The 16,202-nt window shown below is 34.3% G+C and overlaps 1 protein-coding gene across 1 annotated transcript in view; it reads left to right on the top strand.

Moving 5' to 3' along the window:
• LOC149076194 (sortilin-related receptor-like) overlaps positions 1-16,202 on the top strand; it is a 76,185-nt gene that overhangs the window by 19,231 nt on the left and 40,752 nt on the right. The window contains exons 12-19 of the mRNA XM_089243748.1: positions 4,539-4,717; positions 5,567-5,750; positions 8,209-8,331; positions 8,508-8,590; positions 10,851-11,029; positions 11,560-11,792; positions 12,005-12,269; positions 15,971-16,109. Of these exons, the coding sequence (XP_089099874.1) occupies positions 4,539-4,717; positions 5,567-5,750; positions 8,209-8,331; positions 8,508-8,590; positions 10,851-11,029; positions 11,560-11,792; positions 12,005-12,269; positions 15,971-16,109 (1,385 nt within the window). The remainder of the gene's footprint in view (positions 1-4,538; positions 4,718-5,566; positions 5,751-8,208; positions 8,332-8,507; positions 8,591-10,850; positions 11,030-11,559; positions 11,793-12,004; positions 12,270-15,970; positions 16,110-16,202) is intronic.

The raw sequence follows: 16,202 nt of genomic DNA, 5'->3' as shown, positions 1-16,202 counted from the left end.
TTTTATTATGATATTTCTTTGGATAATTAGTACCATTTAGTATCTTGCATATAATTCACAGAGGCTGTTGAATAGTCTTCACTTGCTAACTAGGAGAAGACCCTTTAATTGCTTCATTATGAGGACGTTAAGTCTCTACTCCTAGTGGATTCCTTCAAGTCCAATTTGCACCTTCTCTTGGTGCAGCCTGTAAGTAGCCATGTTTAACATGTGGTGAACGGACACGTATGGGCTTACTTTAACCCGCACTGGCCAGCATGGAGGATTACAGCCAAAAACCCTCTGAAAAGAAATATGAACTCTGTCAATAAACTAAGGCCTTCAGTTCCCCAGCAGTCGGAGTGTTCCTGGTTATGGCAGCAACCAGCAAGACATGAAGACAGAGGGTGCTAAGAATCTCTGGGTTGGACCAGGCTGCTATAAGATGATGACCTTGGCCACGTATAACGGACGATCTCTTTCTTCAGAAAATTGTTTGCAGGAGTTGGAAGAAGAACTGGAAAGAATAAATTTGCAACATCATAGGCATCTGTATAATAAGAAAAGGATAGGAGAAAATCGAACTCTTGCCAGTGGGCATCTATTTTACTACAGAGGAACAGATAATGGAAGAACCAGTGGAGTAGGATTTCTCATTCATAAAAAGTGGAAAAATCACATTGTTGAGTTAGATAGTACATCTGATAGAGTTGCAAAGCTGGTCATGCAAATATCAAGCAGATACGAGATACAGATTATACAAGTCTATGCACCAACAATAAGTTATTCTGAGGAAGAAGTAGAAGACTTTATGAAGAATTAGATGAGATTCATAGTAAAGGAAACCATCATATCAAAATAGTAATGGGGGACTTCAGTGCCAGAATTGGAGAGAGAAGAAATGCTGAAAGCTCGTTTAGAAGTCATGGTTACGGTGTACGAAACGACAGAGGAAACAGACTCGTTGAATTTGCAGAGATCAAACCGTTATGCATCATGAATTCATTTTTTAAGAAGAAACTCCAAAGAAAGTGGAACTGGAGAAGCCCAACTGGAACAATTAGTGAGATCGACTGCATCCTATCTAATAAGAAGCATATTATCCAAGACTACAGTGTTCTCAACAAATTCAATACAGGAAATGATCATCGACTGGTTAGATGTAGAATAAGGTTTAACTCTAGAATGGAAAGAGCGAAACTTATACAAATACAACACCACAACAGGCAAAATGCCTAGCGAGGTGGCTGAGAAAATGATGCCCATAACAAATATGGATGTCATATATTTCAAAAATGAAGCAACCCAATTAAAAATGTAATTAGAAAAATTATAAACAATATATATGCATGACAAAATATTATACAATGCCCATAAAGAATACTTATGGTTGTCTTATTCTAAGTATGAATAGCTTCTCGATTTACCCCAACATGTTTATCATACTTCTTTTTAAACGTGTCAATTGTGTTACAATTTACTACCTCGGGGGGTAAGCTATTCCATTTATTGACAACCCTATTAGAGGAAAACTCCGTGCGACACCATAATCTTGCATTGTCCCTTACCAATCGATACTACTACTTCACCAAACACCAACTCTGGCCATATCGCTATATTGCAATTTACTGCCATTAGTGAGATGGGTTGGAAGTGAAGGCGCTGTCTATCGGTGGTCGCCTCGAGTTCGTTAGGGAAAATATCTTATCAATATCCTCCCTTGGGTTCGAACCTGGGACCCAGACAACAACCTTCACGATGGTAGACGAGTATCTTACCACCATGCCACTCGGGCACTACCAATCGATACTTTTTTTTCTTTTTTTTTATGTCGAGGAGATATGATCGATGTGTTCAAAATTTTCAATGGGATGAATAGAATGGATCATGAACTTTTAGTACACCGCCAATCGACTGCTTTTACAAGGGGACACCAGTACCAATCAATACTGGTGTCCCCTTGTAAAAGCAGTTGATTGGCAGTGTACTAAAAGTTCATGGTCCATTCTATTCATCCCATTGAAAATTTTGAACACATCAATCATATCTCCTCGACATAAAAAAACTGGCATCGAAATATGGTAAAGCTTCAACAACACCGATATCAATTCCAGTTAGAGCTGAAGAACCGATTTGATTTGCTCTATAACACCACTGAGGAAGAACAAGATGTCGCCATGATGAACAAAACTTTAGCCACTACTTTAAAAGAAGTAGCAAAAGAAGTCACTGGAGAAAAGAAATCAAACCAGTGAAGAAAATAACAGAAGAAACAAAAAAAACTTATGAAAGACTGGAGAGAATTTCAGATTAAAAAGAATGACCCTAAATCAAAAGTGGAATATGCAAAACTTTGTAAGACAGTACGAAAGCGGATTACAGAAGATGTCAGGAAGTTTAATTGCGATATTGTAAAGAAAGCATTGGAAGATAATAGGAGCTTAAAATCAGCAAAACAAAAATTGTGTGTTGGGAGAAAGAAAATTTTTGCAGTAAAAAGGAAAGATGGAACCATCACAAAAGATGGAAATGAAATCATTAGTATTGTTGAGGAATTTTATAATACTTTATATAAACACGAAGAACAGGATTGGAACGAAGGAAAGGGAGTGGGAAGAAAAGAAAATGGAGCCGAATTAGTGCAAGTAACATCTGTGCTGAAAGAGGAAGTCTACAAGGCTATAAGATGTATGAAAAAAGGGAAATGTGTGGTGAAGATGGGATTTAAATAGACATTATATATGAAAGAAGCAGGAGAAGAATATTCCAGTATGCTAGTTATTTTGTTCACAAATTGTCTTACAAAATCGGATGTGCCTGAAGATTGGGATAATGCAATGACGGTTCTTTACAAAAAGGGTGAAAAAGAGGATATCAAGAATTATCGACCAATCAGTCTCCTATCAGTAATTTATAAAATATTCACCAAAGTGCTGACATATAGGCTTGAATCCAAATTGGACGAAGCTCAACCAAAAGAACAGGCAGGATTTCAGAGTGGATTCAGTACAATGGATCACATCCAAACAAACAGGGAACTTAGAGAGACACAAGGAATGCAAATTTCCATTGTGTATGTCCTTCATTGATTTTGAGAAAGCGTTTGACTCTGTCTTCACATCTGCTGTTGTTAAAGCTCTAGATATAATTGGGGTAGAGAAGACTTACATCAATATCAAGAAAATATATGACAAAGCAACTGCAACGATTCATTTGGATAAAGGAAAAGCAAAGATTAAACTCTGAAAATGAGTCAGACAGGGTGATACTATCTCACCCAAACTCTTTATTGCTGTTTTAGAAGAAGTATTCAGAAAACTGGATTGCGATAAAAAGGAAATTAAAATGAAGAATTTCTCAACCATTTGCGTTTTGCAGACAACATTGTTGTTATCAGCAGTAATCCAGACGTACTAGAAGAAATGATACAAGAACTGGCGAAGGCAAGTATTTGTGGGTTTGAAAATGAATCTGCAAAAGACTAAAGTTATGTTCAACCCCTTTGCGTTGAAGAGGACAATCTTGCTCAACAACACAGAGATAGAAGTAGAAAGCTATGTATACCTGGAACAAGAAATTATCATGGACAACAGAATCATTAATGAAATAAATAGAAGGATCAGAATTGGATGCAGCACTTTTGGCAAAAACTGTAATTCTGAAGAGTCACATGCCATTATGCCTGAAAAGAAAAGTTTTTAACCAGTGTGTGCTACCAGCACTGACATATGGAGCTGAAACATGGGCACTCACAAGCAAGACGATACAAAGGCTACAGACTTACAACGAAGGAGCAACAAATGAAGACAGCACAAAGGAGCATGGAAAGATGTATGCTAGGCATCCCAATGAGAGTTGGAAACTAATCACTTGGATAAGGAACCATACAAAGATATATATCATGGAAAGAATTAAACGTCTGAAATAGAAATGGGCTGGACATATTGCAAGAAGACAGGACAACAGATGGACCACAACTATTCTAGATTTGTACCTCCGTGGTGTTAAACGTTAAAGAAGGCATCTTCATGCAAGATGGATTGAGATCAGGAAAGTGTGGCTGGAGACAACTGGATGGCTAAAGCATTAGACAGAGCAAAATGGAAAAATTTAGAAGAGACCTTCATCCAGCAGTGGATTGAAAATGGTTGTTGATTATGATTGATATAATCCACAGATTATATGTTTAAAAAAACTCAAAATTTTAAAGCAGATTATGTGGTGCTACATTTTATCTACAAATTTTTTTTTTTTTCTGAGAGGTTGGAATAGAAATTTTTTTTCAAAATTAATTTTTAAAGATTTATAGATAGCTGTAGAGATTTGAGTTAATAAATGTGAATTAATTTTTTTTTTTTTGCAAAAATATGACAAAAACCACTTTCATACTTCAAGATTTCATTATTGATAAATGAAATTTTCACATGGAAGTTATATATCGCTGCAGACTATATAATATTTTTTTTTGCAGTGAAATTCACGTCTGTGGATTGGCTGTAGACTATACACAGGAAATTACAGTAGATTTTGGTAATTATATTAAATAAATTTCCTTGCAGCTATTCAACTAATGATGGTGAATCATGGCAGTCATTGAAGTTTACTGATGATGAGCCTGTTGGTGTATATGAACTGATGACAGAGCCTGAAGAGAAGAGACCTGTTTTCATCCTTTGCGGTTTTCAAAAGCGTAAGCGTCAGTGGCTATTGGTAAAGATTGACCTTCGCCGTGCTTTCAGTGAGTTCAGTTATGTTTTTTATTTATATGAATAATATGTCATGAATACAGTTGAATCAACTTATAACTAATTTATGTAATATGGCTAATAAAATTTTTATCCCTGGTCTATAAGATACTTTATTGTTGGGCCAGATAAATAGTAAACCTCTGTGATTACAGTGAACTAAGTTTTCAGTCTTTGAAGTTTTTTTATAATGGGATGTAACTGTGAGATATATATATATATTGATAAATTTAGTTTTTGGCACTTTTACAGTAGAAAATCAAGTATAGTCAGAATGGTATTATTACAGGTCGGCGAGTCTTGAAAAATCCTGGGCCCTAAGTCGCCATAGTGACTAAAAAAAATTTATGGATGCCTAAAATTGTCTGTGTGATGACTAGCTCAGGCAAAAGAAATAGGCTTGGTTTCTTAAGTATTTGGTTACAACCTAAATTTTTCTCGATTGCTCAAGTTCTACAAGTCAGCGCATTATGTTCTGGTAGTTTAAATGATGATAGTAATCATGTTTTCATTATATAGACATTCAAGTTTGTTAAGTATAATAAATAACATATTTAGAAAAATATCAGGTATTAGACATTATCAGTTTTACAGTAATTCAAATAACCATACCAGGTTTCTTGTTTTGCTTCCACAGATTTTGAACTCCCATACTCCAGTTCATAAAATTGTTTCGTTTCAGAAAATCACATTTGTCTGAGTATTAAAATTAGTAGGTAATTCTCAGAAGACATCTTTTCTCTCGTCCTTCATTTGAGAGAAAAGGGGAAACAAATTTTTAAACTTTATCACTGCGTAGTTTTTTTAATTCTGTTCTATATTCATTTTTATTTTATTGCTAGGACGAGAATGCAAACCTGATGATTACAAAGCATGGAGTCCACATGTTCCTAAACGTATGTGTTTGTTGGGACGTAAGGAGATTTACCATCGTCGGATTGCACACACGTCTTGTTATAATGGACTGAACAATCAGCATCCTGTAGAAATAGAAAACTGCCCATGTGAAAGGGAAGACTATGAATGGTAATAAAATACATTTTGTACATACAAATGCAGACTTTAACTTGAAAAATTCCCTAAATAGTTGTAAATATAGTCAAATCTTGATAAGTCGAATATACAGTGGCCATCAAAAAACTTTTTATTGTTAGTTCAAATGATTGGAATCATTGAAAATTCAGATTTCGGAGAAGTAAAACAAATTTTTCTCAATAATATAGTGCTATTTATGAGTATCATATTATAAAAAATGCCAAACTACTGGACATGAAAAAATTGGAAAAGATAAATTACTCTGATGCCTAAATATTGAATGAGAATATTAAAAAAATACATGGTTGTGTGTGCTTATCATGGGTACAAATGTGTACACAATATTTGTTAAAATTGAACTTATAAATAAAGAAAAAGCAAGATTATTCTCCATAAAGAAAGGAGTAATTTTTGATTGGCTGTCGTTTCATTCATGTTGGAATGGAGTCTTGTATGATTAAATTGATAATTTGCTTTTTTTTTTTTCAAATCTAAACTTTAAACTTTCACTTCAGAATTTTTGAAAAATATACTCGCAGTTAAAAATTTTAACTGACATTTGAATGCTGAATTCACTCGCAACTGAGCAAAAGTGAAGTGGTGATTTTGACATAATCAGACATATGAGAAATTATTTGCAAGCACTGGTGATCAGGTTCATTGCCATTGAGGAACAATGTTTATTAAAAAAACCAGGGTATAGAAGAGAAAGAGCTTTTTTCCTTGAATTATATATGCCACACCTTTAATTCTTCTCTAGGAGAATAAATGCAACTCTTTTTAAATTCATCTCATACCCAAAAAATTTGATTAAAAAAAGAAAACTTTGACTTAAGAGAAGACTTGTGTATTTCATCAATTCTATGCTTCATTGTTTTTTTTTCTTCGTTTGTCGATTGATGTTTATATAAGATTCTATCTTGCACCTTGCAATGACAATATTTTACATTCTTCATGCAATTTTGAACCTGAAAACTCTACTTGTTGAAAACCATAAATAGGGTATAGATGATGCATAAAGTTTTAAGTGATGGTTTGTGAAAGCTAGATCAAAATCTTTTAGGTAAAAAGAGGAAAGTTTCTTCCTTAATTTTAAAAACTGCACTGCTCATTCACAGATAACAAACAGATCTGTGGCAATTAAAATTTCATACCTTATTCAAGATTATTTTCCATATGGAAACTTTTCATAGACAATTGCAGATCAAAATTTTTCAAAATTATAAGTGATGGAATACAAAAGTGCTAAACTACATCTAGGTACATTACGTGCATAAACGATCCTTAAAAAACCTTGAGGGGTGAGATCAAATGAAACCTCACCAAATTGACATCCACTGGGTATAGAGCTATCAAGGTTTCCTATGTAAACTTTTTTTTTTTTAATGTGGAAAGTTTGATTCAAGGTCAAATTTATTTCTTGGTTTTTGATTATTTTTAATTACTTTGAAAAATCTGTGACATTGATCAGAAAAGTTTCCAATGATAAGTTATTTTTAGCATAAAACTTCTAAGCTAAATGCTCTTCAGAGTAACTGATCAAATTATTATGCTTTTGTGGCAATCAGGAGGGGGAAATGAGTCTGTTTTGGTGAATAAACTAAATTATTATTTTATTTAAAAGTATATTTTCATTTCCAAAACTAAGATTAAAACAAATTATTTAGCATATGCTGAGATGTGAATATCACTAAATTCAGGGGAAGGGGGTCAATTTACCCTTTAAGCAGCAATGATGAGATATCTCGCCTCCGTAAAAGCCTCTTAATTTAGCACTGACGAGGCCAGATATTTTGAAGTTGATTTCTCAATGGAAAAATTTTCCCTATACCCCTTAGTTTGCATCTGCTGAATATTGGCAGAAAGCCTACTCAAAAAAGTATGACATTTTAAAGAGAGTCGTGATTTCTAATTACCGCTTAAAGGATTAATGAATGATAATGCATATTTGTAAATAGAATATGAGAATTCTGAGGTTTTTTTTTTATTATTATTATGATTTTATGATGTGAAAGTTCTCATTCTACATTTTTACCATGTTGTCGGTATTTATTTTTTCAATTTAGTTATCTAAAAATTTCCATGATAATTTTTTGTCTTATTTAGTCAATTCTCGAAGAATGTTGTGCCCCTTTATCCCGAATGAAAAAAAGAGTTGATTATTTGAAATGAAATTAATTTAAGCTTTGGCTAGATTTATAATTAATTTGCATCCTGGTCTTTTATTCTGGCATAGATATTCATTATTTAAGTAATTTCTTTAAGCAGTAAGGTTTGTTCTTATCCACCTATTGCAAATAATTATTTATTGAACTCAATGTCCTTACTTGCAGTATGTCTTGGATACTTCTCACCATGGATAATTTTAAGTCCTCCTAATGGAAATTATTCTTACTTTTACTTACTAGGAGGAATTTTTAAAGTTTTATTTTTTTCAATTTAATTTCAGTGATTTTGGATTTAAAGAAGACTCCCTGAGTGGACTTTGCAAGCGTGATGAAGAAAGTGAAGGCAATCCTGATGCTGCCCCTGAATCTTGTATGCCTGGTCACTCATACAACAAGACAAAAGGGTTTGTAAATTTTAACAAATTAGTTATAAGATGAAATGAATAGCCTCGCATAGTGAAAGTAGTCATCAAAATTATAATGTCTGTAATCACTCCTAATTATTTTTAAGCAAGTTCATAAAAAGTCCTTCAAATGCATCTTGATTGCCAGTTATATAATTTTTTTTATTTTCTTGCAGATATAGAAAAATACCAGGGGATACTTGTGTTGATGGAGATTCTTTTTTTTATAATCCAGAGCCTCAGCTTTGTCCTGTTGAAGGTAATTTTATTTTTGTTACTGAGGTTGTGTCACAAATCTTGTAAATTACACTAATATTTGTTTCAGTTCATTTTACATGCAATGATTCTCAGTAAAATTAAAAACTTGTGTAAAACATAATGAGGTTGATGTATTTACCAGCATGTAATACTCACTTTTCAATTTTTTGAAAATGGGTCTGTAAAACACCACCTTATATAGCAGCACCAAGTGCTTGATTCAGTATACAAAATTAGTGTTATAAAAGTGTCTCCAGTATATGCTATGTTATACATTCATGTCCATAAATTAAGGATAATTCAGAATCACACAAAAATCGAAATCTAAAGTAAAAATTTCACCTGTAGAATTATCACACACATCTGCAAGAATGATATGCAAATTTCAGGAAGCCACCAGATGATGCCGATAGTACGTCACAATGACGAGAGTGTAAGAGGGGGGTATATAAGGAATGGTGGCAAAAAAGTGAAATTGTTCTCAAGAGTTCTGTAAGGCGCTTAGTGCCATAAGCGAATAGTTATGACACAGAGGACGCATGTGGATGATTTTTTACGTGGTAGAATTGTCGGCCGCATGGAATGTGGGTGTACTCAGATGGAAGTATCCGAGGAACTTGGAATTGCCCAAAGTGTCATCTCTAGGCTTTGGCAACAATTCCAAGATAACGGAAATGCCAGTAGATGTTACAGTACAGGTCACCCCTGAGTTACAACGCCGAATGAAGACTGGTATTTGGCAGTAACTGCCAAAAGAAGCAGACGGAGCGCAGCATCCGACTTGTCTCGTCCGCTATCTGCAGCCACGGGTACCACAGTTTCAAGGCAAACTGTGTACAGACGTTTGGGAGAGATTGGTTTTTATGCTCGCAGGCCTGTCAGATGTGTTCCGCTCACGGCAACTCGCTGTCGGCAGCAATTAGCCTGGAGTAGAGAACATGCAATGTGGACATCGCCACAGTGGGTTTGTGTGATGTTTTCCGATGAGTCCAGGTTTAGCTTGCAGTCTGATTCACGTCTGACTTTCATATGGAGAACGCCAGGTACCCGTTACCACCAAGACAATATCATTGAACGACACCATTACGGTGGTGCAGCATTGCTCATTTGGGGTGTAATTATACTGGATTCCAGAACAGAAACAAACCGGAATCATGAAAGCTCAAATTTATCGGGACATCATTCTGGAACGACATGTACATTTGTTTAAGGGTGCCATGGGCACAGAATTTGTGTTTATGGATGACAACGCCCGTCCTCACCGAGCAAACATCGTAAACGAATGCCTTGAATCTGAGGATATAGCCCGTATGGAATGGCCAGCATTCTCACCTGACTTGATTCCGATACAAATACAAATACAACGCCACAACAGGCAAATTGCCCAACGAGGTGGCTGACTTAAGAACATCATGGATCCCTGAGCCATTTTTTGGAGGCCCTACCTACTACTACTACACCACACATGCATAAAGCATGTGTGTGGACATGCTTGGCCGACGAGTTGCAGCCTGTCAACCACCTCCTACATGTGTACCGGAACTTCGGAGAGCATTGCTTGCTGAGTAGAGTGATCTTCCCCAAGATCAGATTGATAATTTGATACTTTACATGCGTAGGCGTTGTACGGACTGTATTTCATCGCATGGGAGACATACAATGTATTAACCATCATACCAACCATGTAATAGTAAGTTTTTGTAAAGGAGATATTTTTTACAATTGCTCCAGGGAGCAAAAATCGTAGTTTTTATGAATGGTATCATACATACACCATCGTTTTTGTTCTTTATCTTTTGTTTAATAAAGGGGCTTTATGAATAAGTAACGTTTGTTTTGTTTCTGAACCTTTATTTGCCGAAGCTGGCATTATCCTTAATTTATGGACATGAGTGTATTTCAGCAGATATGGTAATCTGTCTGCAATAGTGCCAATAACCATTTTTTTTAAATCTAATATTTTCTTTGAGATTTGTGGAAAGAAAAATTTAAAGCTGACATCTTATGGGTAATGTTTGCCATTTATTTAGTGTTTTTAATATAATGTACAATAAACTATAAATATAGTAAAAATAGAGAGCTTACAATAGCAAAAAATTTGTTGTAATAGGCTTCTTGTTATAAGCAATAAGAATCTTCTCCATTAGTTTGTTGATGGTGCTTTGCAAATCACATAACTGTGAGATTTTTGTTATTAACTGTACTCTTGTTATATCAGATTTCTACTGCATTAACTTATATCTATACATTCTGCTTTACAGGTGAAGAGGAGTTTCTTTTGGTGGCAACCTTAGGAGGAATCTCTAGGTTGAACTTGAATGCTGAAAAAAAAGAACTGTTGAATTTACCTCTTCCTGATGTGCACAATGTTGTGACCGTGGACTATGACTATAACAAGCATTGTATGTTCTGGCAAGATGGCAGGGAAAAGAAAATTTTTGTAAGTTGTATCAGTTTAAGTTTATTAGACTATACACATAAATTATATTGCACAATGCGTTCAAACTTTAATTTAAGAATTTTTTTCTACAAAATTTTTAAAAATTTATGTGCTGCTTCAGATTTGAAAAAGCTATTGGAACAGAAACAAACTTTCTATAGAGAGAAACAAAAAAAAACTTCACATCAGGTTTCACTACACGTTCACGCACATTCCCGCATGTACCGATTCGTTGGGGGTTCCGCGGAAGGGGGGGGTGCATGTGTGGTGTAGCAGTAGTAGGTAGGGCCTCCAAAAAATGGCTCGGGGATCCATGATGTTCTTAAGTCAGCCACCTCATTGGGCAATTTGCCTGTTGTGGCGTTGTATTTGTATTTCTTATCCTTTCAGAAAATAATTTAATTACTGACAACTCTTTTTAGGTGTTAAGCTTAGACAGTGTTTTGCAACATACTAGCATATTATCAAATTATCTTTCATAATATTTTGCTTTAATGATCAATTAATTGGCATTATTTTTGTTTACACAGAGACATTGTCTTTCAACAAGAAATGAACATGTGACTATTGCTGAAGCTAACATGCTAAATGTTGAAGGTTTAACACTTGACTGGATGAGCAACAATTTGTATTTTTCTGACAGAGATAGATCAGTTGTGGAAGTAATCAAAAGTGATTTGGAATCTTCTCAAATAAGGCGCACTATACTGGATCACAAACAGTTGGATCGACCTCGTGGTATTGCTGTCCATCCAGCGGCAGGGTATGATAATATGATGTTTATTTATATTTTTCTAATCTGTAGTCTGATGTCTAAATTCATATATATTTTAAAGAATACTTTATTTTAGTGGAAATGACTTTTAATGACTCGAATGAAAATTTTCTTAATAGAATAGATAATTACATATATGACTGCTAGATCTTCGACACATTTTTTTCTTTCAAAGTTGAACAAATTTTTTCTGCCTATAGGTATCTTTTCGTGACTGACTGGAGCTTAAGCAGACCTTCTATATTGAGATCATATTTAGATGGTACTAATCCCGCTGTTATCATTGACTCATCCAAAGTAACTTGGCCAAATGGCATTACCATTGATGTAAGGGACAGTAAAATATTTTGGACTGATGCTAAGCTCCACTATGTAGGATCGGCTGATTTCAATGGGAAAAACATGAAGTATGTTGTTAGTGGTTCAGGACTTGTGCCTCATCCGTTTGGTATTGCTGTATACAAGGCAAGTTTTTTTCCCTCTTCCAGCCTGCTATTTATTTACAGGTCTTAAATATTTGCTTTTGATAAATTTTGCTTCGTGTGTTTTACAAAAGTTATACAAATTTAGTTGAAAGTTAAAAAGAAGTTGATTTGGTTTAAAAAAGTAAATAAGACTTAGTTAAGAAAATTTAATTTTACATATTTGATTGTTATTATTTCTTGAGCATATTCAACTTTTTCATTGGTCGCTGAATTTATATTGGCTAAACTTATAATGTTCACCTAAAGTTAGAGCTGAAATTTGTAAATGCAAATTATTAATGCAATCTGCTAAATTAAACTAACAAAATCACAAGATATATAGTCTAAGATCTATGATTAAATATTTACTGTTGTAGGCCTGTTGCTCTCTGTGGCGAGCAAGAGGCCTATGACGGTGAATCTTCAATCATGACACTTCACTCACATAGTTTGAAAATTGGGTAGCAGATGGCAGCCCTATAACAAGCATTACACAGAAACAAGCTTCACGTTTTGTTCACAATATGGACACACACATTCCAACATGTACCAATTCATTAGAAGTTCCGCAGAGGAATATGGATGAGGTGCATGTGTGGTTTAGTAGTAGTCTTCTAACCATGAGATGAGACATCGCTGTGTAACGTTACCAATTGGGCCCCCGTGGAAATCGAAGAAATCGATCAAGAACGTTACAGCTGCATCATGTCACATCACGGACGATTTTATTCAATTCTGGCACATCCTGAATAGCTCATCAACAACTGAGCTTTCATGTTTGACTTGTCCTTCAAGAGAAAAATTCTATAGAATTATGGGACTTGACATACCATATCCAAGTCTCATCTTGTGCTTGGAGGACTATACAAAGCATTGTTTGTTTGAGGTTATCAATCAGCAATCAAAATATATCATGACATTCTTGATTGAGCTGTTATATAAACTGATAGTTGATGATAATAAGTATTTAGTGAAAATTTATTGGTCACAATTATATATAATATTTTAGAATTAATATACTTTATATTTGTGAATCAGTCACAAAATATATTGACAGAAAGTTATTTTAAATTACATTGGGCATACCAGTATTGGTGCCTGTTTCAAAAATTCATACATGAAGTAAAAGAACTAGATATGTTGAAACTATTGATTTGCTTTTCAGCAACATAATAATACTTGTTTTTTTGCATGTATATATATATATAAATTGAGTCAAACCTCGATTTAACAAAATCGCAATTTTATTCGCTAAAAATGTAATTCAACATTTTTATCAAATTCTGTCAAAATTGTCATTTTTCCTCTAATCAAAAAACTTTCTCTTCAGATGACCTGCCATTCTTTGCTTTGTAAAGACAAAAGTACAAACTTGAAGTAACTTTATTTCTTTACTGAAATCTGAACAATCAAATACAAATACAACGCCACAACAGACAAAATGCCCAACGAGGTGGCTGATAAAAAGATGCCCATAAAAATATGGTTGTCATATATTTCAAAAATACAGCAACCCAATTAAAAATGCAATTAACACAAATTATAAACAATATATACACATGATAAAATAATATACAATGCCCATAAAGAATACTTATGGTTGTCTTATTCTAAGAATGGATAGCTTCTCAATTTACCCCAACATGTTTATCGTATTTCTTTTTAAACATGTCAATTGTGTTACAATTTACTATCTCCGGGGGTAAGCTATTCCATTTATTAACAACCCTATTAGAGAAAGCAAGCAGCACAATGTTTTATTGTGCAGGTATGCACAAATTAGCTTCTTCGTAGCTAAGGCATCTTCCCAAGCACACTCTAAATGACTTTGTCTCCTTTACTCAAAAAGGAACATCTTCTTGCTTCCTTTTATCTGTCTCTAAAGAAGACCTGAATTCCAAATTCTGGGAAGTCAAATCTTTGGATTGTGGTTTTGGTGACAAGAAATAACGAAGAAAGATGTATAAAAAAATTGTTATATCAAGTGTTTTTATCCACTAAATAGGGGTTTCATCTTTATTTTGGTCAGAGTTTCTTATATCGTGGTCTGACTGTAAATAAGGTTTCTTGATTTTCATTTCTTAAATCACAAATGTATCTTATAAAGCACCATAGATTTCATTTGAATATTCAGTAAAACCTCATCTAATGGGTGACAACAACCACATTTTCTTGGAACCGAACGTGTTCCATAGATTTAACATTACAAATAACCTCTGAACAATGGCTACTTTGGATATTGAGACGGGGGGAAATGCATATTGTTATTAGACAAATAATTTTCAAGCTTATTTTCAGGAGAGTTTTCCCCTCCCCAGCACACTGTGAAAGTAAAAAATCTTATGTATGCTTTCTTTGGCTGGCTAAAAATGCTAAATGGGTTTCTTGAAGGCAGTGGAGAGGGGAAAAGGCCACTTAAGTGATCTATAAATGTGCAGTGAGCCACTTTCAGGATTTTTAAATACACAGCAAGTCATTTAAGTGATCTGTAAATGTACTGCTTGTCATTGAAGTGATCTGAGAGTGTGCTGCTTAGTTTATTCTCACAAAATTAGGTTTCAGATCACAGGCCACATCAGATGACCCTGAGGGCTACATTTGGCCCATGCGTTATGGGTTGAGCATGTATGGTCTAGTTCAGTGTTTCCCAAAGTGGGCATCACCCTCTGGTGGGGCGATGGAATGGTTCCAGGTGGTGATAGATGCAACAAATATAGTAGGATCGTATGTGTATGCTTGGGAGGGGTGATGAGAGAAAACAATTTTTGATCTGAAAAGGGAACGAAGGAATAAAAAGTCTGGGAAACTGTGGTCTAGTTCAGTTTTCCAAACTTGCTGTTCCATCGTCCCCTTTTTTAGAAATTTTTTTCTCTCATAACCCCCTCCCCCACAACTCAAGTGAACCCATAGGATCCTATGTTATACCTGTAGCTTCTATTGCCTCCCTGGACCATTCCACCTCCCCACCGGGGAACAGTGATATTGCCCACTTTGGGAAACACTAGTCTAGTGTTTCCCAAAGTGGGCAATATGGGAAACACTGGTCTAGTTGATCGTGGGTGGGAACAAAGAACTATTTGGGGTTGCTGGTCAATTGTGTTATATCTCAGCATTGCAAGCCTAAATTTTAGGATGCCAAAATACCTGTGTATGGATCGATTAATAAATTTATATAATATTATCAATATAATCATTATTCTAATATAATCAATTGTATAATTATCATAATTACAGAACAGATTATTATAATCAATTACAAAACAGATTATCATAATCAATTACAAAACAGATTATCATAATCAATTACAAAACAGATTATCATAATCAATTACAGAACAGATTATCATTTTACATGTTATATAGATCGCAAATTTTAGTTTTTTTCCTCTTTAAAATAAAAAACAACTATTCTCAATAATGACCAGTCCTCCCAATAGCAGCCACATTTTCATGGTCCCGTTAGTGACCGTTTTACTGTGCTTTTACTTTACACAAAGAACAAATTTATTTGGAGTATATTAATTACGTCTTGAGGGAAAGGAAAAGCATTTGTAGTGGTTATTCATTGTTGCCAGCATATAACTTCAGCATTTCATGACATGAATGTTAACTTGATTAGTCAGATAATTATTCAAAATTAAAGTGTAGTTATATTTAAATTAAATTAAGTCTAAGATCAAGTAAAAATCATATTTTGTATAGGATTGGATTCTTTTTGATGATTGGAGTAAGAAAAAAATAATGATGGCCAACAAACATGATGGAAATGGTCTTATTGATTTGGTACCAACAGCTGATAGGGGAATGGATTTGAAAGTTTTTGCTCATGGTTTACAAGAAGGTAACTCCTGCATCTTAATGTACTATATTGTATTCCACCAGAATTAAATTTTCTTTAGTCAAACAATTCTTTTACAAATAAAAAGTTATTTTA

This window comes from Pholcus phalangioides, unplaced genomic scaffold, assembly GCF_987345545.1.
Source record: "Pholcus phalangioides strain wild (caught in Gottingen) unplaced genomic scaffold, Ppha-v1.0 ptg000015l_1, whole genome shotgun sequence".
Lineage (NCBI taxonomy): Eukaryota > Metazoa > Arthropoda > Arachnida > Araneae > Pholcidae > Pholcus > Pholcus phalangioides.
Note: the sequence above shows the minus strand (reverse complement) of the source record. Positions and strands in the feature narration are given on the sequence as shown.